Consider the following 25,559-nt stretch of genomic DNA (forward strand, 5'->3'; position numbering starts at 1 on the left):
CCTGTGACAGTAACTAACACATCAAACTGAAGCCAAGACCGGAAGTCAAGAGGCCAAGAATGCCAAAAAGGATCAAAAAGCATCACATAATTTAACATATGATGGGCTAGCTGCAGTTTAGAACAGGGATGGCAAGCTTTTTCTGCAGAGCCAGGCAATAGTTATTTAGGCTCTGCAGGCCTTAGCCTCTGTTGCCAACCATTCAACATCAAACCTCCATAGCACAAAAGTAGCTATAGATAATATATACAATGAGCATGGTCGTGTTTCAATCAAAGTATTTATGGCCCTGACCAGTTTGGCTCAGTGGCTAGAGTGTTGGCCTGTGGACTGAAGAGTCCCAGGTTCAATTCCGGTCAAGGGCATGTACCTTGATTGCGGGCACGTGCCTGGTGGGGGGTGCGCAGGAGGCAGCTGATCGATGTTTCTAGCTCTCTATCCCTCTCCCTTCCTCTCTGTAAAAAAATCAATAAAATATATTAAAAAAACAAAACTATTTATGGACACTGAAATTTGAATAATTTTTATATCAAAGAAATTTTAAGCCATTTAAAAATGTAAAGACAGATCATTCTTAGTGTACAGAACATTCAACGGGCAGTGAGCTATGAGCCACGTTTGGCTCATGGGCTGTAGTTTGCCAGCCCATGGCTTAGAACTAAGTGAAACAAAATGGACAGGGGAGGTCAACTGAAGAGACGGATGAGCCTTGTGGTGGGGAACTCACCAAAGTGCAGACTTGGTCAGGAAGCCCTTACTCCCTGAAGCTGCTGGCATTTGGTTGAATATTTTGTAGCAGTCTTAGGCTGGCTGCTTTAGGACATGAAGTATGGGGAAAATGGGGATAATGAAATCTCTTAAAGTCCTCATGAAATTTGATTGACACTCCATTAGGTATCCCATTTCTATACTGATGCTTTAGTTGAGAAAACAAACAGGAGACCCAATAAAACCGATCTAGTGCCTGGTCTTCTACATGCTGCCTTCACCATTCACTGAAGAAAACAGGATCGGTGACAGAGGCATTGGTAACTTCCAATCTTAGATTTTATGGCAAAATCATTTAAAAAATGAGAAATGCAATGTTGGATGTATTGAAAATATTTTATAATTGTCTAGAATCCTAGCCTTCTAGTACAGGAAAAAAATTATTCGATGGAACACTTCGGTATTTTTTAAACAATGTAAAGACATGTTTGACTTGGGGATGGCAGTAAGATGTTAACAAATATAAACGGTAAGCTTCCTCACATTTTCCACAGAGCAACTAAACAATAAAAACATTTCAAGGAATAGATGACATACCTCAAATGCGAAATTCCAAAGTCAAATAGGTCACTTACATTAAGAGATTTACCAAAACTGTTCGCAAATTAAAAGACAACAAAAGGTCACAAAAAGCCTATTTCTTTCATAGTGTTTTGTCTGGTTCTTTAAGCAGATAAACAAGGAATGGTCAAAACGGCCTGAACTGTCCTCCGGTAATCATTAATCCCACTATTTGTAGTTTTGTTGTCCAAGGACAAAAGCTCCATGCCACCAACTTCTGCTGTCACTTTCCAGAGTAAGGAAGAGGTTGCTGTTGTTTTTTAATCCTTTTTCCAGTTTTCGCTATCTGTGAGCAATCAGGTAGCAGATAAAATGTCATAAAATAAAGTATTCCATGATCCAACCAGAAATGCCACCCCTCTTCCCAACTCCTCTGCCTTGAAAGAGGAACATATTTACAAATTCTCATTTTATTCTCCTGAGATATTTTGCATGATTCAGTATAAAACATACAGGTGATACAAAGTCCAAAGGCCTGTTGAGTTTACGGAATAAACACATGAAGATTAAGTCACATGATTTAACATTGTGGGGAGAAACCATGATTTCATTTACTTTCAAATGAGATAGGTTATGAGTGCGTGATGTCAAAGCTTAAAAGTCATCACCAAACGATGCTAAGGATTATTGCAAGAGATTACGCAGGGAGAAATCTGTGCAAATTCATCTTCTTAACTCAGTATCAGATGGTGGAAAAAGAATTTCTTTCAAGTCTTGTTTATAGTCAGGAAAATAAATTTGGAAAACTGAACAAGTAGACATCTGCCCCCTCTTTATGATTAAATAACAATGCCAATGAAGAAGATTCCAAAGAAAAACTGAGATGAAAAAATCCAAATAAAAGCCAACATTGCTATTAAGAGTTTTCCTTTAATGTGCTACGAGATATCTTGATTGTATATTTTCCAAAGTACTTTTCCAGCCTCAACTCCCAACCCTTCCAAAAGATTTCCTCAGTCTTTCAAATAAAAGATGCTGGATTATAGTTCTGTCCACCTTCTCTTTTTGAAAGCAATTTAACAGCCATACATTCTTTTCTAATAAGGAAAAACACTTACAAATATCAGAAACCCAGATTTAAAACATTTGCATTAATTTTGAACTGAATCAGCCTTTGTGGGTTTAAGAAAGGCAGCAGTTTGAACTCACAACTTGGTGACAAGCATGGTTCTGCTGAGGGAAGGGACAAAGGAGAGTGAGCGCTGCATTTCTCCATTGGTCCCAAAGTGCTAATTCCACAAAGGGACACATCAAAAGCAAACATGCAATGGTGGTTTTAAAACTTTTACTGCAATATAACAAGGAAGTAAACAGTAATTAGACACCTACCAATTTTCCCCCAAACAAACCAAAAAAATGTAAACAGGAAATAAGTCTGCCTATACTTGTACAGCTTCTCAAATCATGTCAGAAGGGTCTCACATTCACTGATCAAGAGATTTTAAAATAGCAGTATTTTCACTTTAAGAAAAGGTTCCCCTTCTTCTTCACCCCAACCCAAGTATTTAACATGAAAGAATGGGCTTTCTTGACATTAATTTTATACTTATTTGGAGCAGCAACAATAACCATCAATTATTTGGCATCTCTTCGCAGTTGTTCCAAATTTGTTTCAATTTCATAAAGCCATTATCCAGTGTTGCCATGAAATAGAGACTGTAGATTCTAGGTAGCAAAGATTCTTTCTGAAACCAATGTTAAGTCAAAGAAATATAAAGCAGGGCATTACACTAAATTTCTGGATCTAGTACACTAAAAAGAGTGAAACCTAGGAAGTTACCTACTGTTTTATACAAGAGATAGAGACCTGCAAAAGCTGCTTTTTGGTTGTCTATTTTACACACTGTGTGGATCTGCAGCATCTGCTAATTGAGCAGACATGCACTGTATTTATCCTAGATCCCTCCCTCCCACCCCCAACAATCTACTACCTTATACAGGTATTGTGGATATGAGCCCAAGTCATCCCAGACAATCCAGTGAACAAAGTTAGTGTAATGCACTGGTGTGAAGTGTGAAATTAAAAAAAAAAAAAAAAGTCCCTTTCAATCTTCATCAAAGTTTTGCTGTAGAAGAAAATTGGCAGCCAAGTTCTCATTCTTCTCACAAGCAAAGTATGCTTGTATCACAAGTCCTTCAGGAAATCCTAATGCCTTTAACTGGAAGAAAAGAAAGAAAACATATCATTCCAGCACAGCACTACTGTAAAAGACATAAAAGCTCTTGAGAATTCTACATGAATCCATCCCTATCCAGCCCAACGGATCAAATGGAACTTACACCCTTTCCTTTAACAACCACCTACAAAATTATTTGTTCCTAGTTAAAGCTATTCGACTAACAGATACTTTACTAACAACTACTGGCATTAACACTAAAAATTAGCTGCTTAACTATGGCGATTTAAACATAAGAAATTTGTAAATTAAATGGCTTTTAGTATTTGAGGGGTGACGATAAGGATGAGAACAAATGGAAATAAGTTTAACTACTTCACCTAATTATTTGTAAAGAAAGTCATATCCTTCATTAGGGTCAAATAGCATTCTCAATCTCCTTGCCTTATGAAACACTCCATACTAGAAAAATGGGTGATCAATTATTAGTAATATTACATAATATTTCTGAGATAAAGACATATGGTGTTCTATTCTTATCTGCTTAATTTTTAGAGCATTATAAGTGGTGACACAAGCCACTTTCGTTTTCCTAATCTATTAGAAATCACTTGTAACTCAGTAATCACTGCTTTAACAGCCCTGAAAAACAAAGGTCAATGATCTCATTCACTAGATACTGTAAGTTTGTCAGCCAATGTTAAGAACCTTCTTCTAAACTGCCCCAATCAAGAAATGACCTTAAAAAACTGGGCACAAGTCCCAGTTCAGCATGAATATTCATCTGTGGAAGGAGAAGAACTTTAAATGATTTTGTTACCTAGATCTTATTCAGATTAAAGATGGGCTAGCTGAAATAAAAGGTAGAGAGGGCAACAATCCAACTATAAGCTTCTATAAGATACACACTTTAGATTCAAAGACACAAATATACTGAAAGGAAAAGGATGAAAAAAGACATATACAATGCACAGTTACAAAAATGGAGCTGAAGTGGCTATATTAATATCAGACAAAATAGACTTTAAGATAAAAATTGCTACTAATAACAAAGGACATTTTAGTATGATAAAACATCAGAAATACTTCATTATACACATATATAAGCAAGTTCCAAAATTCATGAAACAAAAACTGACGGAATTGAAGGGACAGAGAAACAATTCAACAATAGTTGGAGACTTCAATATCCCCACGTTCAATAATGGATGCACCAACTAAAAAGAGGATCAAAAAGCAAACCGAGGACTTACCAACACAATAAACCAACTAGACCTAATGGACACTTACAGAACATTTAACACCAGAAGATTGCACGTGTTTCTCAAGTACACATGAACATTTTCCACAAAGACCATGTTAGGTCATAAAAGAAACCTCAGTGAATTTTAAAGGATTAAAATCATACAAAATGTGCTCTGACCGCGATGGAATAAACTTAGAAATCAATAGTGGAAGGAAATTTGAAAAATTCATAAACATGTAGAAATTAAAACAAATCCCAAATAACCAATGGATCAAAGAAGAAATCACAAAGGAAATTGGAAAATACTTTTTAACTCTCCTTTCCTCTCTGTGAAATAAAAAAATATTTAAAAAAGGAAGAAATTAATTTCAAAGCAAGCAGAGAAATAATAAAGATCACTGAGAAAATAAATAAAATGGAAACTTACAAAAACAACAGAGAGACTTAACAAATCCAAAAGTTAGTGTGTGTTTTTTCTTTAGATCAACAATACTGACAAAACTTTAGCTGACAGGGAAAAAAAAGAAATCTGAGGATTAAAATTACTAAAATCAAAAATGTGAAAACATTTCTATTTTTTATAGAAAGAAAAACTATTAATAAGGAAATATTATGAACAAATTAGATAACAGATTAAAATAGACAATTCCTAGAAAGACAACAGAAAAAAACAACAACAAAAACACAACCACCAAAATTGGCTCAAGAAGAAACAGGAAATCCAAACAGGCCTGTAACAAGTAAAGAGATTTAGTGAGTAATTTCCCAAAAAGAAAAGCTGGGCCCAGATTACTTTACTAGTGAATTCTATCAACCATTTAAAGAAAAATTAACACCAATTTTTCATAAACTCTTCTAAAGAGATGATAAGGGAACATTTCCCAAATTCATTTAATTACACTGATACCAAAACCAGACATAGACACAAGAAAACTATAGACCGATATTTTGTATGTAGATCCAGAAATACTCAACAAAGTACTAGCAGACCAAATCCAGCAACATAAAAAAGGGTTGTACACCATAACTGAGTGGGATTTATCCCAGAAATACAAGGTTGCTCCAACATACAAAAATCAACCAACATAATAAAGCATATTAACAGGAAAAGGAACAAAATTACACGATGATCTTAATAAACACACAAAAAGCATTTGGCAGAATCCAACACCATTTTGTGATAAAAATACACAACAAACTAGGAGTAGAAGGAAACTTCAACCCAATAAAAGGAATTTAATAAAACCCATAGCTAACATCATACTTAATAATGAAAGACTGAAATGTTTTCCCTAAAGATGCAGATTAAGACAAGCAATATTGGGTCTCATCACTTCTCTTCAACAATGCACAGGAGGCTCTAGATAGAGCAATTAGTCACACAAAACAAATAAATAATGCAGCTATATTAGAAAAGAAGCAAAATCATGGCTACTTGCAAGTGATATCTTTCATACAGAAAATCCTACAGAACACACCCAAATGATCAGAATTAATACATGAGTTCAGGAAAGTTAGGAGATATAAAATTAAATAAATTGTCTTTCTATATAACTAGCACTGAATAATTCAAAAATGAAATTAAGAAAATACACTTATAATAGCATCACAAACAATAAAAATACTTAGGAATAAGTTTAATACAAAAAGTACAAACTGAAGACTATAGAACATTTCTGAAAGATATAGAAAATCTAATAATAAATGGAAAGAAATCCCATGTTCATGGCTTGCTAAGACTTAATACTACTAACATGGCAATACTCCTCAAACTGATCTACACAAAAACACAGTATCTATCATAATCCCAGCAAGTTTTGGGGGAGGTGGAGAGAGGGAAGGCACAGAAATGAACAACTTGACCCTAAAATTGATATGGAAATCTTAAGAAATACAAAATTGGAGCACTCACACTTCCTGATTTCAAAACTTACTACAAAGCAACAGAGTAAGTAATCAAGACAGTGAGGCCCTGGTTGGTGTGGCTCAGTTGATTGGAACACCGTCTGCACACTGAAGGGTCATGGGTTTGATCCCCAGTAGTGTGCATATGGCACACAACCGTTCAATGTTTCTTTCTCTCTCTAACAATTAGTACAAACATATCCTCAGGTGAGGATTAAAAAAAGAGAAAGAGTGAGGTACTAACAGAATAAACATATAGATCAATGGAACAGAACTGAGAGCCCAGAAATAAACCCTCACATTTATTATCAATTAATGTTAATAAGAATGCCAAGACAACTTAATGAGGAAAGAGCAGTATTTTTAATAAATGGTGCTGGGGCAACTGGATAGTCAGATGCAAAAAAATGTAGCTAGCTACCATAAACAAAAATAACTCAAAATGGGTCACAAATCTCGACAAGTATAAACTCTTCAGAGAAAAGACAAAAGTAAATCTTTTAACTTTGTATTAGGAATGCTCTCTTAGTATGAATTAAAAGCACAAGCAACAAGAGAAAATTTCTCCAACACAGAAATCAAGAACTGATAACCCTAACCTCAAAAAAAAGTTGCTATGGAACAACTGAGGCAGGTGTCATTTACTCAGAGGGGAAAATATCAGCCTGATATATAAAGTATCTTTTAGGAAATACCTAATTATAAACTTTAAACACTTGATATGTTTGTATCATAAACAAGGACAAATTACTTTCCAGATGATTTTCCAAGTTAAAATGCACTATATTGAATTTCCATCTCAGAACACCTTGTGAAACAGGCAAGTACTAGGATTCCTTATTTATAAATGTTAACAATGGGGCCAGAGAATGAATGACTAGTCATAGTATCATAAAAACCAGGTTATTACAGTGCCATGATCTACACTGGTCACCCTAGTAAGATGAGAAGAGATTCAGGATAGCAGGGTCTGATATTTACTGTATGTCATTTTTTATAAAATATATATATATATATATATATATATCCCTTAGATTTTAGTAACAGTAGTGAAGTTAAGAAATCTGAAATATAAATCTAAAAATGAATCATCTTAAATTGGGCACATTCCTAAAGATCATTTTCTGCCTGAATTTTAAAACATCAATGAAATTTTTAGTTTAATATATTTACAACTATTTCATGCTAGAATGGTACTCATTGCTGGTCCCTGGGCTTCACCAAGGACAAGGTGGGAGAGCAGGCCTGAGAAGTCTGTCTTTCCTGCAATCCCCCCCAGGGGCAATGCTCTATTCCGCTCTAAAAGAACTCCACCTGTGATGGAAATAGATCAGTGCTATTCAATGTAGTGGCCACTAGCCCCGTGTGAACCCTGAGCATTGGAAAGGTGACTGTTTTGTCTGAAGAACTGAATTGTTAGTTTTACTTAAACTCACCCTTTCTATAGCTTCTTTTTCCTGAGGCGTTACTTGAATGTAGTTCATGTGACCACTTCCAGCTTCTGCAATTCCTCCACTGCCTCCTCCACCCCCTCCTCCTCCTCCTTGACCACCAGCTTCTTGAACTGGTTCATTTAACATCTGAATAAAATGCTCCTGGTGTTGGCTAATTTGCTGTGATTTGAAGGACAGAAAAAAATAATACATTGATATAAAGCATCTTCAGGAAAAAAAGAATTCTAAATACAAATAAGAGAGAAGCTATAACTTTTGCAACTGTAATATTTTAGATTGATTCTAGATTATTATGTTTTTATGGGGATATGATGATTCCTTGCACATTATTAAAGAAGCTCAGTTCTTCTGAGTGAGATAAACAGTGAAGAATTAAGAGAATTCAAATTCTCTTTCATAAATGTATGCTGTCAAAAAATAAAAGCAATACTAAAAAAACCACTTGCTGACGGTAAGAGGAAAGAGAACTTACATATATCTTCCACACTAGCAGGCAGTACAACGATGTACCAAACTCAAATACTTTGTGACCTAAGCATTAATTAAGCCCACAAGTATGTTTCCTAAGGGCGGAGCTCTACTAATAAGCTTGGGAAAAAAGACAAATTAAAAGGTTTCTTTGCTGAAGAGTTTCTCAGATTTTTTAATAAGGTGTTTCCCAAATTTATTATTTGAGCAACTAAAGTTAACCCAACCTCCATCCCCCAACTCTTTTTCTAGTACATCTATCTATGCAGCATATTCTACTGAAAGTAGCTTAGAATGGTTTAGAGTTGGTGGAGGGGAAGGGGGTGTTGATGGTCTTTTTCAAAATGGGATACATAGTCACCTGCAGTAATTGAGGATTTTCTCGACCTATCTGTTGTAGCAATGCTGGAAGCAGGGAAGGATTCTGTTGAATAATTTGTCTCATCTGTTGAAACTGAGGTTGATTCCGTAAAAATTCAAGGGGATGTCCTAAAATACACATAAAACATTGTTAAACAAAAGTACTGATTACATATACCAAGAATTGGTTCAAACATAATTTAGACAGAGACACTGAAAGGAACAAATAATACCGAGGACGTGTGCTTTGTATGCTCCCTATCAAAAATAAGAAGTACTAAAAGCTGTTCCTGTTGCTCAAAAGTTATTAAGAAAAATATATAGCAGGACTAAGAAAAAACCCCCCTAAACAATCTGAGATTGAATTCCTGGGAAATTTGTAACAGGGGTGGACAAAAGTATGTTTACAATTGTTTGTATGGAAAAATACAAATTAATAATAATACAAGAATAAACTGTGGCCTAGATGGTTTGGCTCAGTGCAGAGCATCAGGGTTCCAAGTTTCGATTCCCGTCAAGGGCACATGCCCAGGTTGTGGGCTTGATCCCCAGTGGGAGGTATGCAGGAGGCAGCTGATCAATGATTCTCTCTTCTCATTGATGATTCTATCTCTCTCCCCCTCTTTCTTCCTCTCTGAAATCAATAAAAATTTATTTTTAAAAAGAATAAGAGTATATTTCATATACTCACACTGTAAACCTACTTTTGCCAACCCCTGTATTTAATAATTAAAAGTTAAGAGTTCAGGTTTGCAGATCAGATGGAGTTTTATTAACACAAACTGAATTATTGTTGGAAGATTTTTTTACTGCCATCAAATTTTAAATATTTATAATCTATAAAAACTTGAGATAAGCCACAAGACAATCTAGTAATAATATTTAGAACTCTTTCGTCCAAGATCCCTTGATAATAATAAATATTAATAATGCCAAATAAGGTATAAGATCTAGAATTTGTGACTTTTGTGTGTGTGTGTGTGGGGGGAGGGGATGGTATTTGTCTGGTTATGCTATACAAAATAAAGAATTGTTTTGAGGTTACTAATGAATAATGAGAATATTTTGTATGTTATTTCCTAAATTTTAATTCAAGACAATCATTCAAATTAAAGTGACCACATAACACAGATATTTATTCTTCTTTGTGTAAGATCAGTTTTATAGATGAAGAAAATGAGACTCAGAAACTAAGTTATTTAATAATTGCTGGTGAATGGACAGCACCCTCAATCTGAATCAAAGCCGTGCCTCCTCTTTCCATTCCCATGTTAATTCTCCAGAAATGACAAGTCTGTCCTGTCCTCTGGGAGACTGTACACAAAGTGCTTAGAAATTTTTATCAACCAGAACTGACTGCCATAATTAGAACTAGAATATGCATTAAAGAATGGCCTCTTCAAAATTAACAGTTTGAATACTTTCTCAATACACAGAAGAAAGAATGAAGGAGAACACTAATTCCTGGGCCTACCAAAGGCTCCAGGCCTTGCTTTGTAGTCAAACTTTTGGCAATGGAAATGTGGGTGTTGGCCAGTAGACACTTGAATTCAAGTTTGCTTTCACCTAGAGACACAAGATTTTAAACCTTTCGAGGTTTTAATTCCTTGGTTGTATAATAACCACCAAGCTACCACTGGTTTTGGAATTATACATACTCGATGACATTTATAAGGAGAGAAAGAGACATGGTGAGTAAACCATTTGCAATGGTTTCAGAATATAACAAGGAATGCAAACTGGCAAATATCTCTTCCTTAGAATATGCTCTCTACCAAAATGGCAGCAATGATGCGGAATATAAGCAAGAATATCTTAGGCCCTAACCGGTTTGGCTCAGTGGATAGAGCATCGGCCTGAGGACTCAAGGGTCCCAGGTTCGATTCCGGTCAAGGGCATGTACCTTGGTTTTGGGCACATACCCAGCAGGGAGTGTGCAGGAGGCAGCTGATTGATGTTTCTCTCTCATCGATGTTTCTAACTCTCTATCCCTTTCCCTTCTTCTCTGTAAAAAATAATAATAATAATTAAATATATTATTTAATAAAAAGAATCTTAAGATTTATCCAAATGCTCTGGGAATAAACCTCACCTCAAAATACTTCAGATTAAATTATTTTACAGTACAAATTTAGAACCATTTCCTCCCCATCTAAAAGCTTCCACTTTACCTCCAGAACTTGTTGTTGTAGTTGTTGCTGTCGTAGTTGCTGCAGCTGCAGCCACTGAAGACTGAGGAGGCCCAGTAGTAGCTACCGGAGGGGGATCAACCACAGCCTGACTTTCTCTGTCTCCAGGAATTCCCTAAAATACAATTTCCAAGCTTTAAAATATTATACATACAGAGTAAAAGACTTACTAATATATTTAATATCCTTGTCTAATTTCCAAAAGCATCAAAGAACTGTATGCTTCAATTAAAAGTAAAGGCTTAAGCCCTAGCTAGGTAGCTCAGTTGGTTAGACTGTAGCGGTCGACAACTGGTGGCTCTCGGACCACTGGTGGTCCATGAGGTCCGAAAGGTCTGGGTTAGAGCATCTGATATCACAAGGTTGCAGGTTTAATCCCCAGTCAGGGCACATACAAGGAGCAATCAATAAATGCATATATAAATGGAATGACAAATCGATGTCTCTCTCACCACCCCCCTTCCTCTCTATAAAAAAATAAAATAAAATAAAATAAATAAGTAAATGGGGGTGGGAGGGAGCAAAGGATCAAGATTTACCTGAAAACTACATATATTTAAATTAGGTTAGAAATGGCCTGAGTGTGGTGCGGAACAGCGGTCGCCAGCCTTTTGGACCTCACAGACCACCAGTGGTCTGTGGACCACTGGTTGGCAACCCCTGTGTAGAAGAACCTACATTTCTGTAATATAAGGCAGCAATGGCACTGTCCAACAGAACTTTCCATGATAATGGAAATATTTTCTATAGCTCTGCTGTCCAATAAAATACCCATTAGCCAGCCATATGTAGCTACTGAGAACTTGAAATGTAGTTGTTACTCCTCCACCCCATGGTGATTATCAATACGATTCCTCAATTCCAAACTAATTAATAAAATGAACTGCTAGCATTTTAAAGACTCTCATCAAGAGGACAATGGAAAAGAACATTCAAAAGATTAAATGATATGCTAAGAAAGGGTTTGGTGAATCTCACATGCAAATGAGTATGCAAATAACTGGTGGAAGCAGAGCATTTGTTGGCTCATGACTCTCCTGAGGAAACTACTATCTGAACCGGAGTTTCTAACAGAAGTACAAGCTGGAAAGAAAGGAATGGGTTAAACTGTGGGCTGCATTTCCCATAGTTAGTTTAGGATCATGAATGATATTTAGGGCAAATTAATACTTTGATGATACTTCAAAACACCAGACAATTCTAACATAAAATGCTAAGACTAAAAAACAAACAAAAAAAACCTAATGTTATTCCAAAATTCTTTGCTGTTACTTTAGTCTATGCCACATCTATAAAACTAACAGACATTGTCATAAAATATCAAGGGTTTCAGTCCATGCTCACAACAATCTATTTCTCAAAAACCTTTATGCTAGTAACAGACAATAACTTACTTGAAATTCCCTCAGTTGCTACCAACTAGAAACAAGCTAACAATTCAAATGTCAACAGAACCACGTAAGCAACATGATATGTTAAATTAAATGCACAACATTATGTCCGGTAACAGTGAATGAAAGGGGAAGATAGTGAATTAAAGATCTATGATCGAAAACTTTTCCTAATCTCTTGCAAAAATCTGTGATTCAACTTGTCCAGGTAAATCAGATTATCTGAATGTTTTAAGTGAAATCTCCTAATTTCTAAAATTTCTACATATTTATTTCATACAGTAATAAAAAATTATATAAGCAATTAATTAGGCTTCTAACAACTTGAAACTCCTGCTTTAAATAGTGCATCTAGGATTACATTGGCAGTAAAAAAAGCTACTAAAATGTTAGATTAGATTACATAAAAAAGAAATCTTCCTCTATATCCCCAAACACAACTATCAGCCTTTGAGGATGACATAATTGGGGTAGAATGATCTACTCCAAATGGATAGTTAACTTTACAACTCAGCCATTTAGTAACTAAAAATCCTTTCAAAATCTTTTAAAGAGGTCATTTTATCAACACAAAACATTAACATACTAAGAAAAAGCATGGTGTAAATTATCTAGGATATATTATTATTCTCCTGTGAATTGTTACTGTTCCTTCAAATCTTTGTTTCTCTGAGATTTTGGTCTTAAACTAGAACGAAGAAGTAAAATGTTTCTCACCATTAAAAGATACTCCACTGCTCGGTCAGGGTTGTTGAAACTGGCTCTCAGGGCTGCAATTACTTGCTCTCGTTCATAGCCCATTGACATGATCTCAGTTACCATATTCTCGTAAGACTGACCTGTCACTACAAAAAGTTGAGAGCAAGGTCGGAGGAGGGAAAAGAAAGAGAATATTTAATGCCAAACACTCTCCATACTTCTTGAATGCATACAATGTTTAGGCACTAAAGTGCTAGGAATATAAAGATGAACAACAGTATGAACTACAACATGTATGTGCTATGTCAGTGGTCGGCAAACCGCGGCTCGCGAGCCACATGTGGCTCTTTGGCCCGAGTGTGGCACTTCCACAAAATACCGCGCCCGCACGCACAATGCGATTGAAACTTCGTGGCCCATGCACATAAGTCGGTTTTCGGCCTGGGCGAGTCTATTTTGAAGAAGTGGTGTTAGAAGAAGTGGGGGGTGTCGGTCCGGACGATGGGAGATGCAGCGCAGGCCGGCCGAGGGATACGCGGGGGAGGAGCACGCGATTCATGCACGAGTTGAGTGAGCCAGTCAGTCAGGAGTACTCTAATTAAGTTAATAACAATGTACCTACCTATATAGTTTAAATTTAAAAAATGTGGCTCTCAAAAGAAATTTTAATCGTTGTACTGTTGATATTTGGCTCTGTTGACTAATGAGTTTGCCGACCACTGTGCTAGGTAAATAATGCCTCTCCACCCATGCCAATGCCCAGAACCTATGGATATGTTAGAGGACCTGTCAAAAGGGAAGAAAGGTTGCTTATCAGCTAAATAGGGAAATTAACTTGGATTATGTGAGTGGGCCCAACACAAGGGTCCTTAAAAATAGAAGGGAAGCAGATAAGAGGATCAGAGAAACAGATGTAAAGAAAAGGAGAGAAAGGCAGAATAAGAGATGCTATGCTGCTTTGATGATGATGAGCAAAGGGGCTATGAGCCAAGGAATGTGGGCAGCCTCTACAAGCTGAAAGGGCATAGAATAAATCCTCCCCTGGAGTCTCCAGAAAATAACGCAGCCCTGATTTTAGCCCCATAATTTAGTCCTTTGGTTTTTGTCCAGTGAGCCCCATGTCAGACTTCTAACCTATAGTACTATAAAGTAATAATAAATCTGTTGTTTTATACCACTAAGTTTGTGGTAACTTATTACAGTAGCAATAGAAAACTAATATAATATGTTTGATTAGTACAATAAAAATATAGGGTATTAATGTAGCACAAATATAGGATAGAATTAGCAGATCACACAGGACAGCGACGTGACTTTGAAAATAAGAGGAGCATTTCAAGCAATTAGCTCTGCCATAAGCTCAGTTTTCCTTTGACACCTTTTATTATCAAAGCAGAGGGGGAAAGGAGGTTAAAAGCTAGAAAGTTAGAATTTCAAGCACCACAGAAAGCTGGTACAATGAATCAATCCCTATCATTCAGTATGTCACTTTTACCTCACTTAAGCCACCTTTTCTTCCACTCATGTTCTGGGTACCATTCCCTTTCTTGTCTCCTCAAAGAACGGGTCTTTTGGTTATTTTCTCTTGTCCATCTTCCACCCTTCTCTCTCCACTTAAATACCCTGACCAGAAGTTAACTATGCCCTTGAATGTCATTCTAAAAACAAAAACATGCCTCCCTTCATCATATCTCAATTCCTCTTTCAAGAACTGGTCCATTTGTCTGTTCTCTCCCATTCACAGCCATAGGTGCCTGTACATACTGTGTCCATTTCCTCACATTCCACTCACTCCTAAACCAATACCACACATGACTTAGATTATCCCTCAGTATGTCCCATTACCTGTGATGTCCATTTCAATGAATAGCACCACTATCCATCCAAATACTTGAATCAAAAACCTCAGTGGTTTCAATTCCTTTTCCCCTGTTTTCACATCTAATCTATTAGCACATCTGGTAGGTCCCATTGTGGCAGGATAGTAAGAAGCTAGGAAAATCCCAGGGCAAGTGCAATGGGGAAACTGAGATAATAAAATTAAACAAGGCCAAACAGTTTGGGCAGCTTGTAGCCAGCTTGTGAATTGCAAGACCTTATCATACCTAACCAAGGACACTTGAGAGCAAATGGTTTATACACTCCTCCCTAACCAGAAAATACGTAGTTTAAGTCTTCCTGGCCTGGGAAAATAGAGAACAAAGACCCCATTAATGCCATTCGGGACAGCTGATAAGTCATGGTGCAGAGACACAAACACAAGCTGTCAGACTCTAGAGCCCCTACACCTAATCATGCTGTGTCTCTTAAAATTATGCTTCCTAATTAATCAAGTTGCATTTTGATACTTTTTAAATATTAAAAGTACAAAAGCTGCCCTAGCTGGTTTGGCTCAGTGGATAGAGCATCGGCCTGCGGACTGAAGGGTCCTGGGTTCGATTCTGGTCAAGGGCACATGCCTGGGTTGCAGACCCGATCCCTGGTAGGGGCATGTAGGAGGCAGCTGATCAATGATTTTCTGTCATCACTGATGTTTCTATTTTTCTCCCTCTCCCTTCCTCTCTGAAATCAATAAAAGAAAAAAAGTACAAAGGCTAATGACTCATAAAAAAAATTAGGGACAATGGATAACACAAGACAAGAGCTAAAGTAGTAGTGATGGCCCAGCCAGGGTAGCTAAGTGGTTGGGCACATGCCCAGGCCCAGGTTGTGGGCTCGATCCCCAGTAGGGAATGTGCAGGAGGCAGTCAATCAATGATTCTCTCTCATCACTGATGTTACTCTCTCTCTCAAATCAATAACAATATATTTAATTAAAAATAAAAAGAAGTAATGATGAAGAACCTTTGGACTTATCTTCTAGGTCACTATGAGCTGTGAAATGAACTAACAATGACATTACTAGATTTACCTTTTAGAAAGTCCACTATGGCAGAGAACAGGCCAGTTAGAAGCAGATAATTCAAGAATATCAGTAAGGAAAGGACATAAATGAAGGCAAATAAACGGCAGCAGAGACTTTGGGAAGAAGACTCCTGGTCTCACTAGACCAAAAGGCAGAGGGCCAAGGATGTGGATGATTATACAAGCAAGGAAGGGAACAAAGAGGAATCAGATGGCAGAATAAAACATGAGTCAACTGGAAACTAAGGAGTTGGTGGAGATTATAGTTTTTCTAGTTGGCAGTTTAAAGAATGAAAAAATGAAGGGAAAAACAAAATTGATTTTGATAGAATGGGTATGGAGAAAAGATGGAAAGACATTATTCAGTAGGTAAAATTAAAAGTTGGAATAAAAAGGCATTTCCACTGCAAGTACAATATAAGCAACAAGATATACTAGTAAATGGGAACCTACAAGGCTATAAGCTGAAATAAAGTCTAGAAGAAAATAAAGATGAAGTGTGAGACAGATTTTAGTAACATTTAATACCCATTTCAAAGATATTTTATAATACACAGGTCAAGCTTTTTTAAAATAACATTTAAAGTTCATCTGGAAAATAAAATGTATGTGCTTTAAGGAAAAAAGTACACTTGACTCTAACAGTACAATTTAAAGGATTCAATGTATACTTCTGACAACATGAATGGATCTAGAATGTATTGTGCTAAGTGAAATAGGTTGAACAGAAAAAGATAAATTCCATATGATTTCACTTAGATATGAAATCTGAAAAACAAAATAAAAGAACAAGCAAGACAGAAACAAGCTCATAGATCCAGAGAATAAATGGATGGTTGTCAGATGGGATGGGGATTAAAGGGTTGGGTCAAAAGGTGAAGGAATTAAGAAGTACAATTGGCAGTTACAAAATAGTCATGGGGATGTGAGTGGACATCCTATATAATAAAAGTGTAATGTGCTAAGTGACCGTTCATTCGATCATTCCACCAGTCGCTATGACACCCACTGTCCACCAGGGGGCAGGGATCAGGCCAAAACCAGCAGTCCGACATCCCCAGGGATATAGTAGTGAGTGAAGTGGGAGGTGGCCACGGAGGAGCCGGAGTGGGCCCCATGCTGCTCCCGCTCATCCCCTGCCCCTCCCCATCCTGGCCCTGCTGCTGTGGGAGTGCACTGACCACTAGGGGGCAGCTCCTGCATTTAGCGTCTGCCCCCTGGTGGTCAGTGCGCTTCATAGCAACTGGTCAAATGGTCACTTAGGTGGGTACAAGACTTACTGGGGGGAGATCACTTTGTAAATTATATAAATGTCTAGCGACTATGCTGTACACCTGAAACTAACATAATATTGAATGTCAAATCTAACTGAAAAATTTAAAAACAAGCCATCTTGAAAAAAAGGAGTCAATGTATGAAACATTAATTTACAAAGCTATTAGTAATTATAATTAAATTATCTAAATCAACTATTTAGCAACTTGATTATAAGCATCCATAACAAACACATTACCATGATCCAGAGAAATAAAAATTAAACCTCTTCCCTATCTCTTATATGGTTATTTACAATGTAGATACTTACCAAGTGCACTTGTTGCATCTTCAAAAAGATTTGACCGAGAAGAATCTCCTGATGTACTGTAAAAGGTTTTAGAAAATCATATCAGAAAGTATGTAAAATTTATATTAAAGTTTAGTAACTGTCTAATTTGTAGAGATTCTTTGATTTTTAATTAAACTTAAAAGTCTGGCTAAACCCTAAAGCTTTATCCATAACGTGTATGGCTTGGAAGAACTTTCAATCTTAATACTCATTCTGTTTTGCAAATCCATCATTTTAAATGTCCAAAGATTTAAAATAACATCCTCACAGATAGCTTACTATTTAAGGAAAACAAAAAAAGATAATGAACAACTATTCCATGAAAGAATTTACATAAGAAGTTAAATAATCTGTAAGTCAAATCACAGTAGAAATACCAAAAGAAGTACATAACTAGCACATATAGGAACTACATTAAGCTAGAAAGACCTGGAAAAGTCTTTACGTAGCGGAATTTAGTTAGCTCTTAAAGGTAAGTTTTGAACACAAAAACTGGAAAAAGAAGGCTTCTAAGTCAAGGAACACAGCACAGCATAACCAAAAAATGCAGAAGAGAGTTAAATCCAAGTTGTAACTGAAAGTAAACCAGTTTAAAGGGACTAAGTTTCTGTTGGGCAATTGCTGATGAGTCTGAAAAACAAAGTAGACAAAAAAAAAAAAAAAGATTATAAAAGACCATGAAGAGTAGGCTGAAGAAAAATAAACCTAAGTTTACAAAAGCGGTAAAGGTAGCTAGCAGTTAGCAGTTTAGATTAAAACATACAGATAAGACGACACACACTTATGCCTCTGTCCCAATTTTAAAAACAAACACAATATACTTCAGCTCTGTATGTAGCATAACAAAAGTAAGGGAACTACTTAAGTTTGAATTCAACTTTCTAAGCCTTGGTTTATCAATACAATGAGGTCAACAATAGTATCTATATATCCCAAAATATTGTGTACAGGGTTATTGCTGGTAAAGTGCTTAGCAGAGTGCCTGGGATGGTAATACCCAATAAGATTATTATAATTCTTTGGTATAATTTCTAAAGTATCTTCATTCACTAGACAGTGAAACTAACGTAGAAGGCAAAATTTCCCAAAGAAATATATACCCAGAAACTAATTCTTCTGCACAAAACCCCTGCCCAGAGACAACCACCACTACCAGTTTTTATAAAATAATCACTTGTGTCCTCTTTTGTATGTGTTTTCATTTAACTTAACAAGTATTCTATGTCAGCAAAACCACAACTATGGCAGGTTTTTCCAACAAGATGCAGTATTCCATTTACTTGACCAAATCAAGCTTTTATTAAGGAATTTTTAGTTTGGCTGCCAACATTTAAATTCTTTCTGTAGTCAAATTTATTAATTGCTCCCCCTTTATGACTTTTTAAGGTTACTTTTATTTTTCCTATGTTCTCTTCCAGTTTATGGTTTCACCTTTACATTCAATCTTTATCCATCTAGAATTTATTTTTGTGAATGTAAGGTCTGTAATCCACCCTCCAGAAGACTAGGCATTTATTCCAACAGCCTTTTTCCCACAGTCGTCTGAAATTACATCTTTATGGTATATTAAGTCCCTATGCATTTTAGTCTGTTTCAAGACAACTATTTCACTGAGCAGTCTTTTTAGTAAGAGCCATTCTAAATTGTTGTAATTGTTACTGTACATAATACATTTTACTATCTGGTAGGGTTAGCTTCCTTCACTATTGTTCTTTTACAGAATAATGTGTGCTGCCCTGGCTGGTTTTGCTCAATGGCTAGCGCATCAGCAGGCCAATGGGTCCCGGGCCCTGGTCAGAGCTCATGTAGGAGGCAACCAATTGATGTGTTTCTCCGTCTTTCCCTCTCTCTAAAAGTCAATGGAAAAATATCCTTGGGTGAAGATTTAAATAAACAATTTTTTAAAAAGGAATAATGTGTGCTATTTTTTTGCACATTGTTCCATTTTTTTAAAATATTTTTATTGATTTCAGAGAGGAAGGGAGAGAGAGAAATGCAAACATCAATGATGAGAGAGAATCACCGATTGGCTGCCTCCCACCACTGAAGATCGAGCTGCTACCAGAGCATGGGCGCTGACCAGGAATCGAACTGTGACCTCCTGGTTCATAGGTCAACATCACTGAGCAACACCAGTCAGGCTGCACATAGTTTTAAAATTTATTTTAAAACATTATAGTTAAGATTGAGGTATCATTTAACCACCTTTTTTCATTCTTGATTTCGCCTCACCACTTCTTTCCTCCCTATCCGCAGAGGAAACCACTTATCTGTCAGTCAATGTATTAGTCAATGTATTATCTGTTTGGTTCTGTTTTTCTACACATTAATATGCACTCCCATAGAAATACATAATGTCATTTGTGGCTTATGTTTGGTTAATGGTTATTATCTGTATTATTTTGCAATCTGCTTTTATATTTGAAACCATATTCATTTAATACAAATATATATTGCATATTTTCACTGACCCGTGGTACTGGATATCAGAGCTTCCCAAACTTTAGGAAGCCTAAGAATTCACCAGGCTTGGTAAAATACTGACTTCTGGGACCATCCTCCAGATAATTTTGATTTAGAGATCTGAGGTGAAGCCTAAGAATTAAACTTAAACAAACTCCCAGTGATGCCGATGCTGCCTACTGACCGCTGCATTTTGAGTAGCGCTGTTCTCTAATATGAACAGGTCACAAATCAAGTCATCTCCTGACTAATGAATATTTAGTGTGGTCAAATTTGTCCTCAATTAAAAACAATACAGTTCTTGTGCACAAGTGCAGTTTCTCTAAGTCAGCTATCAACCTTAGAGAATGAATTAAGAGTGGAATTTGCATTTTAATAGTTTTTGAAGAACAAAGCTGACCTAAGAAACAAATTCCTATTAATAAAATGTCAGGTCAGTGGTGATGAAAAAACTTTCTTATACCCTTCAAATTCATACCAGAATACCTCCTGAGAATCCTCGCACTAAGTTTTGTGCTTCACAGGCCCACTGAATGTTTTACGGCACAGATGAAGGGACTAAAGCACAGCTGAGTAGCCTGATTTACGAGCTCCTCTCACTCTTCCCCTTCCTGTATCATCCTTCTCTGAGCTGCGTAATTTGGGGAAATAAGAGTAAATTGCTGCAGTTTTCCATTGTGACTGGTTCTGATTCCAAGGACTCTAGCAACTGCCACTGAGGTCCTGAGTTGCACTAAAGCCACAAAACAGAAACAGCTCCAAAAACCACACTGGGCATACTATTCGTGCAAGTTATTTCTAATATGTCAAGCTATAACATATTATTATTTTATAGTTCTTCTTTTTGGTCATTTGTATTTCCAAACTTTTCTACACAAAATAAGTAATGACTCTGATCCTCTTTCCTTTTCCCTCTGGAAAAATAAAGCAGAGCATACAAAAATTTGGAATATGGAAAGTTAGACAGAAGTGATACCGTTTTTATCAGAGTTCAAAGTTTAGAAAAAGCTTAACATAGTAAAAAGTTAATTTGGACAGAATAAAAATAAATACATGCATGAAGACCTTGTTATGAACATATTTTAAGATACAATTTTCTAGCAACCCTCACCTGTCAGTTGATGTCGGGCTAGTAGCCACTGGTGTTTCTGCTGGCTGTTCTACAGGGTTCTCCTGTTTTGTGGCACTTACAGGTGCAGGTTCAGAAGATGCTGTCGCTGATGCTGGAGTGATAGATGTAGGTGTGGGAGTAGGAGTAGGAGTGGGAGTGGGAGTGGGAGTAGGAGTAGGAGTAGGAGTAGGAGTAAGAGTGGGAGTGGGAGTAGGAGTGGGAGCCAAAGCAGGGGTGGGGGTTGGGACCTGAGCCACAGCTGGTGCTGTGGAGGAACTAACTGTGGTAGTGGTGGTAAGATTTGATTGCTGCGTCGTTGTTGGTGCTGGTGTTGTCACTGCTTTGGGCTAAACATATTAAAAAGCAAAACAATGAATGATGATAAAATACAACATTATTACCTGATCTCTAATTAGAATGTATTGTTACAGAATGCTACAAACTCAATACTAATAGCAAACTTGTAACTTGAAAATAACTTTGTAAAGTGACCTAATAGTCAACATTAAGACTCTGAATCACTATGTTACTCTTTCAAAGCTCTTGACAGCATATATATATTATCTTAACTATCACTCTCAATTAGCTTTAGCCAACAGTTTCAGCCTTTATATTAAGTTAATATGAAAAAAAGTCAGTATTAAAACGGACAGGTATAAGTACAAAGAGGTTAACATAACTTCTGAGATCTGTATGTAGTTAAACAGAAAATGAAGGCCAGCCCGGACAGCATGGCTCCGTGGTTGAGCACTGATCTATGAACCAGGAGGTCATGGTTCGATTCCTGGTCAGGGCACATGCCTAGTTTGTGGGCTTGATCCCCAGTGTGGGGCCATGCAGGAGGCAGCCAATCAATGATTTTCTCTCATCATAGATGTTTCTATCTCCCTCTCCCTCTCCCTTCCTCTCTGAAACCAATAAAAATATATTTAAAAGAGAAAAAAAATAGAGAAAAATAAAGGCCAAATAAAGTTATATAACCACATGTTCCGAACTTTCTGAACTAGAAACAGAGCCATAATGATTCCCACAAAACAAAAAGCAATTATATGTGGGTAGAAATCATACTGTTACAAGTCTTTTTATTCTCCTAAAGGCCTATCAATGTCCACTACCTATTTTGCTCATAACTTTCCTAATGACAAAAGGTAACTGTTTTAATGGAAGATGGTAAAATTCAACACAATTTGCTTCAAGTATAAAACAACAAATTGTAAAGCAATTAGCTGACTTATGTCTTGCTCAATTTGAGCCAGTACAGAGTGCATTAGAAAAAAGGTGTCTAGGGGAATCTTGGAGGGAAAGAGAGGGAGGGTGGTAATCAACCAAGGTCCTTGTATGCATATATGCATGGCCCACAGACACAGATGAGGCCATGCATATATGGGATGGTGAGGGCCCAGGGCAGGGAGTGGGCTAGAGGGGGTCAATGAGGGGAAAAGAAGGAATATGTAATACTTTCAACAATAAAGAATTATTTTTTAAAAAGTAGCTAGTGCAAAATAGGGAACTTGAAAAAATAGTAATAGCATTCATCACCTCCTTTTCCTATTCTAAGAGTCTTGTATTTTGCTCTGTAACTTTTTAAACTGCCGATTTAACATTGCAGATCATTAATGTTCTAAAACTCCAATCTAGATTAAAATGTAGTTTAAATAAATGCACTTTGGCCATTTAATATTTCCCTTAAGACCATTTGTTATCACTACAATGTTTTTACATACCATGCCCTCAAGGTCAGTATTGCCACAAACAGCAATTTAAGCTTCCTTCTAAACTAAACAGTACCAAACCAACCTTCCGGAAGCTTTTCTGCTTACTTTTTACTTTAATTGCTTTTTCCTGTCTCTTATTGGTAATGAGATCATTTCTCATTGCTTCCATAATGCCTAATTATATCAGTCTTTGCCTTCTCATAGCTAGCCTCTACTATTAACTTGAAAATAAAGCAAACACAAATGTCATTGGAATCCTATGTAAAACTAGAGGCCCGGTGCACACAATTTGCGCACGGTGGGGTGGTGGAGGGGGATTGAGGGTGTTCCTCAGCCCAGCCTGCACTCTCTCACATCTGTGACATCACTCTTGCAATCCAAGACCACTGGCTCCTAACAACTGGCCTGCTTAATCACCCCTAACCACTTGCCCGCCTGCCTGATACCCCTAACCGCCTCTGCCTGCCTGCCTGATTGCCCCTAACCACTCTGCCTGCCTGATTCCCCTAATGGCTCGCCTGCCTGCCTAATCACCCCTAACAGCCTCTGCCTTGGACCCCACGGCTTCATCCATAAGGTCATTCAGCAGTCTGGTCTAATTAGCATATTACGCTTTTGTTATCCTATACTAGAAGCCCTATGCACAAAATTCGTGCAAGAGTAGGCCCTAGCAGCCCCGGCTGTGTTTGGAAGGACTTCCGATGGTCGTTCTGCTGTTCGGTCAATTTGCACATTAACTTTTATTATTATCCTATCTAATAAAAGAGAAACATGCAAATTGACCATAACCCCGACACCCTTCCCATTGGCTAATCAGCAGGATATGCTAATGAACTGCCAACCAAGATGGCAGCCAGGCAGCTGAAGCGAACAGGCGGCTTGCTTGCTCCAGTGACGGAGGAAGCCAACGTTCCTGGCCTGCCGCTGCTGGCCTCTGAGCTGCACTCTAAGAAACAATGTTGCAATTATAGAAGCTAAACAAGCTCCAGAGACCTGCTTTCAGCCCTCAAAGCTGGAGCCAGCTCTCAGTTCCAGTGACAGCCATAGAAGATAAATAAATCCCAGAATAAATAAAAAAGAAAAAAAGGAGAGGCTGGGAGCTTAAGTTTCTCTCCAGCCTGAAAACGGCTCTCAGGCCCTCACCCAGACAGGCCAGGTACCCCAGTGGGGACCCCCACCCTGAAGGGGGTGTGACCAGCTGCAAACAGCCTTCAGCCCGTCAACCAGGCTGGCCAGGCACCCCAGTGGGGACCCCCACCCTGAAGGGGGTGTGACCAGCTGCAAACAGCCTTCAGCCCATCATCCAGGCTGGCCAGGCACCCAAGCGGGACCCCCACCCTGATCCGGGGCACTTTCAGGGCAAACTAGCCGGCCCCCACCCATGCACCAGGCCTCTATCCTATACCACCGGCAGGGCGGGACAGCGCGAGCTGCCATCCGGGCCCTATGTGCAGCCCTGGGCTGTGGGGCATAAGCCCCGCCCCCAGCTGGGACCCCTGTGTGCCACCTGAGCCCCCAGCTGGGACCCTATGACTATTGGAGAGAAGGAAAGTGCTGCTGGGCCCTGGGTTGCTGTGGTGATCCAGCCATCGGTAAGTAGAAAAGTGCAGCCTGTAGGCAGCCCCCAGCTGTGCCTGATCTGGGAGCAGGAAAGCAAGCCCGGCCCATGGGAAGCCCCAAACTTTGCCTGCTCCCCAGTTGCCATGGTGATCCGGGAGCAGGAAAGCAAGCCTGGTCTTAGGGCAGCCCCCAGCTGGGCCTGATCTGGGAGCAGGAAAGCAAGCCCAGCCTGCGGGCAGCCCCCAGCTGCGCCTTCTCCCCGGTCTCCATGGTGATCTGGGAGCAAGAAAGCAAGCCTGGCCTGCGGCCAGCCCCCAGCTGGGCCTGCTCCCCAGTCGCCATGGGGATCCGGGAGCAGGAGAGCAAGCCCGGCCTGCAGGCAGCTCCAAGCTGGGCCTGCTCCCCGGTTGCTATGGAGACCTCAGAGCGGGAAAGCCCGGCCTGTGGGCAGCCCCCAGCTGGGCCTGCTCCCCGGTCGCCATGGCAATCCGGGAGCAGGAAAGCCCAGCTTGCAAGCAGCACCCCCATCCTGGCCATAGCTCAAGGGAGAGTACAACATGCAGTGGAGGCCAGGAGCCTGAGAGATCAACACAGAGGGGCTCCTGCTCTAAGCCTCCATGGTGTGGCTGGGGGCAGGCCCCAGCAGACACACACACACACACACACACACACACACCCACAATTCCTGCTCTGAGCCTCCAATGTGGATGGGGGCAGACCCCCAGTGGGGACGGACACACACACACACACACACACACACACACACACACGGCAACTGCTTCGAGCCTACGTGGCGCAGCTGGGGGCAGGCCCTAGCAGGCAGGCAGACAGACACACACACACACACACACACACACACACGACGCCTGCTCCAAGCCTCTGCTGCCAGACTGTGGCCATCAGTAGGACATCCACTGAGGGCTCCCGGACTGTGAGAGGGGCAGGCTGGGCTGAGGGAACCCCACTCCCTAGTGCACGAATCTTGTGCACTGGGCCTCTAGTAGATAATAAAAGGCCAGAGGCGTCATGACCAAAACGACCA

At 38.6% G+C, this 25,559-nt stretch overlaps 1 protein-coding gene across 2 annotated transcripts in view; it reads right to left on the reverse strand.

Moving 5' to 3' along the window:
* Positions 1 to 1,085: 1,085 nt before the first annotated feature.
* RAD23B (RAD23 homolog B, nucleotide excision repair protein) overlaps positions 1,086 to 25,559 on the reverse strand; it is a 45,206-nt gene continuing 20,732 nt past the window's right edge. Inside the window, exons 4-10 of one of the 2 annotated variants that reach the window (XM_036330107.1) lie at positions 21,243 to 21,589; positions 17,648 to 17,703; positions 13,177 to 13,304; positions 11,051 to 11,183; positions 8,881 to 9,008; positions 8,034 to 8,210; positions 1,086 to 3,488 (exon numbers count right to left, since the gene is read on the reverse strand). In XM_036330107.1, the coding sequence (XP_036186000.1) occupies positions 3,375 to 3,488; positions 8,034 to 8,210; positions 8,881 to 9,008; positions 11,051 to 11,183; positions 13,177 to 13,304; positions 17,648 to 17,703; positions 21,243 to 21,589 (1,083 nt within the window). In that variant the 3' untranslated portion in view covers positions 1,086 to 3,374. The remainder of the gene's footprint in view (positions 3,489 to 8,033; positions 8,211 to 8,880; positions 9,009 to 11,050; positions 11,184 to 13,176; positions 13,305 to 17,647; positions 17,704 to 21,242; positions 21,590 to 25,559) is intronic. The other variant, XM_036330108.1, reaches the window with a different exon arrangement.

The sequence above is a fragment of the Myotis myotis genome, unplaced genomic scaffold (assembly GCF_014108235.1).
Source record: "Myotis myotis isolate mMyoMyo1 unplaced genomic scaffold, mMyoMyo1.p scaffold_m19_p_12, whole genome shotgun sequence".
Lineage (NCBI taxonomy): Eukaryota > Metazoa > Chordata > Mammalia > Chiroptera > Vespertilionidae > Myotis > Myotis myotis.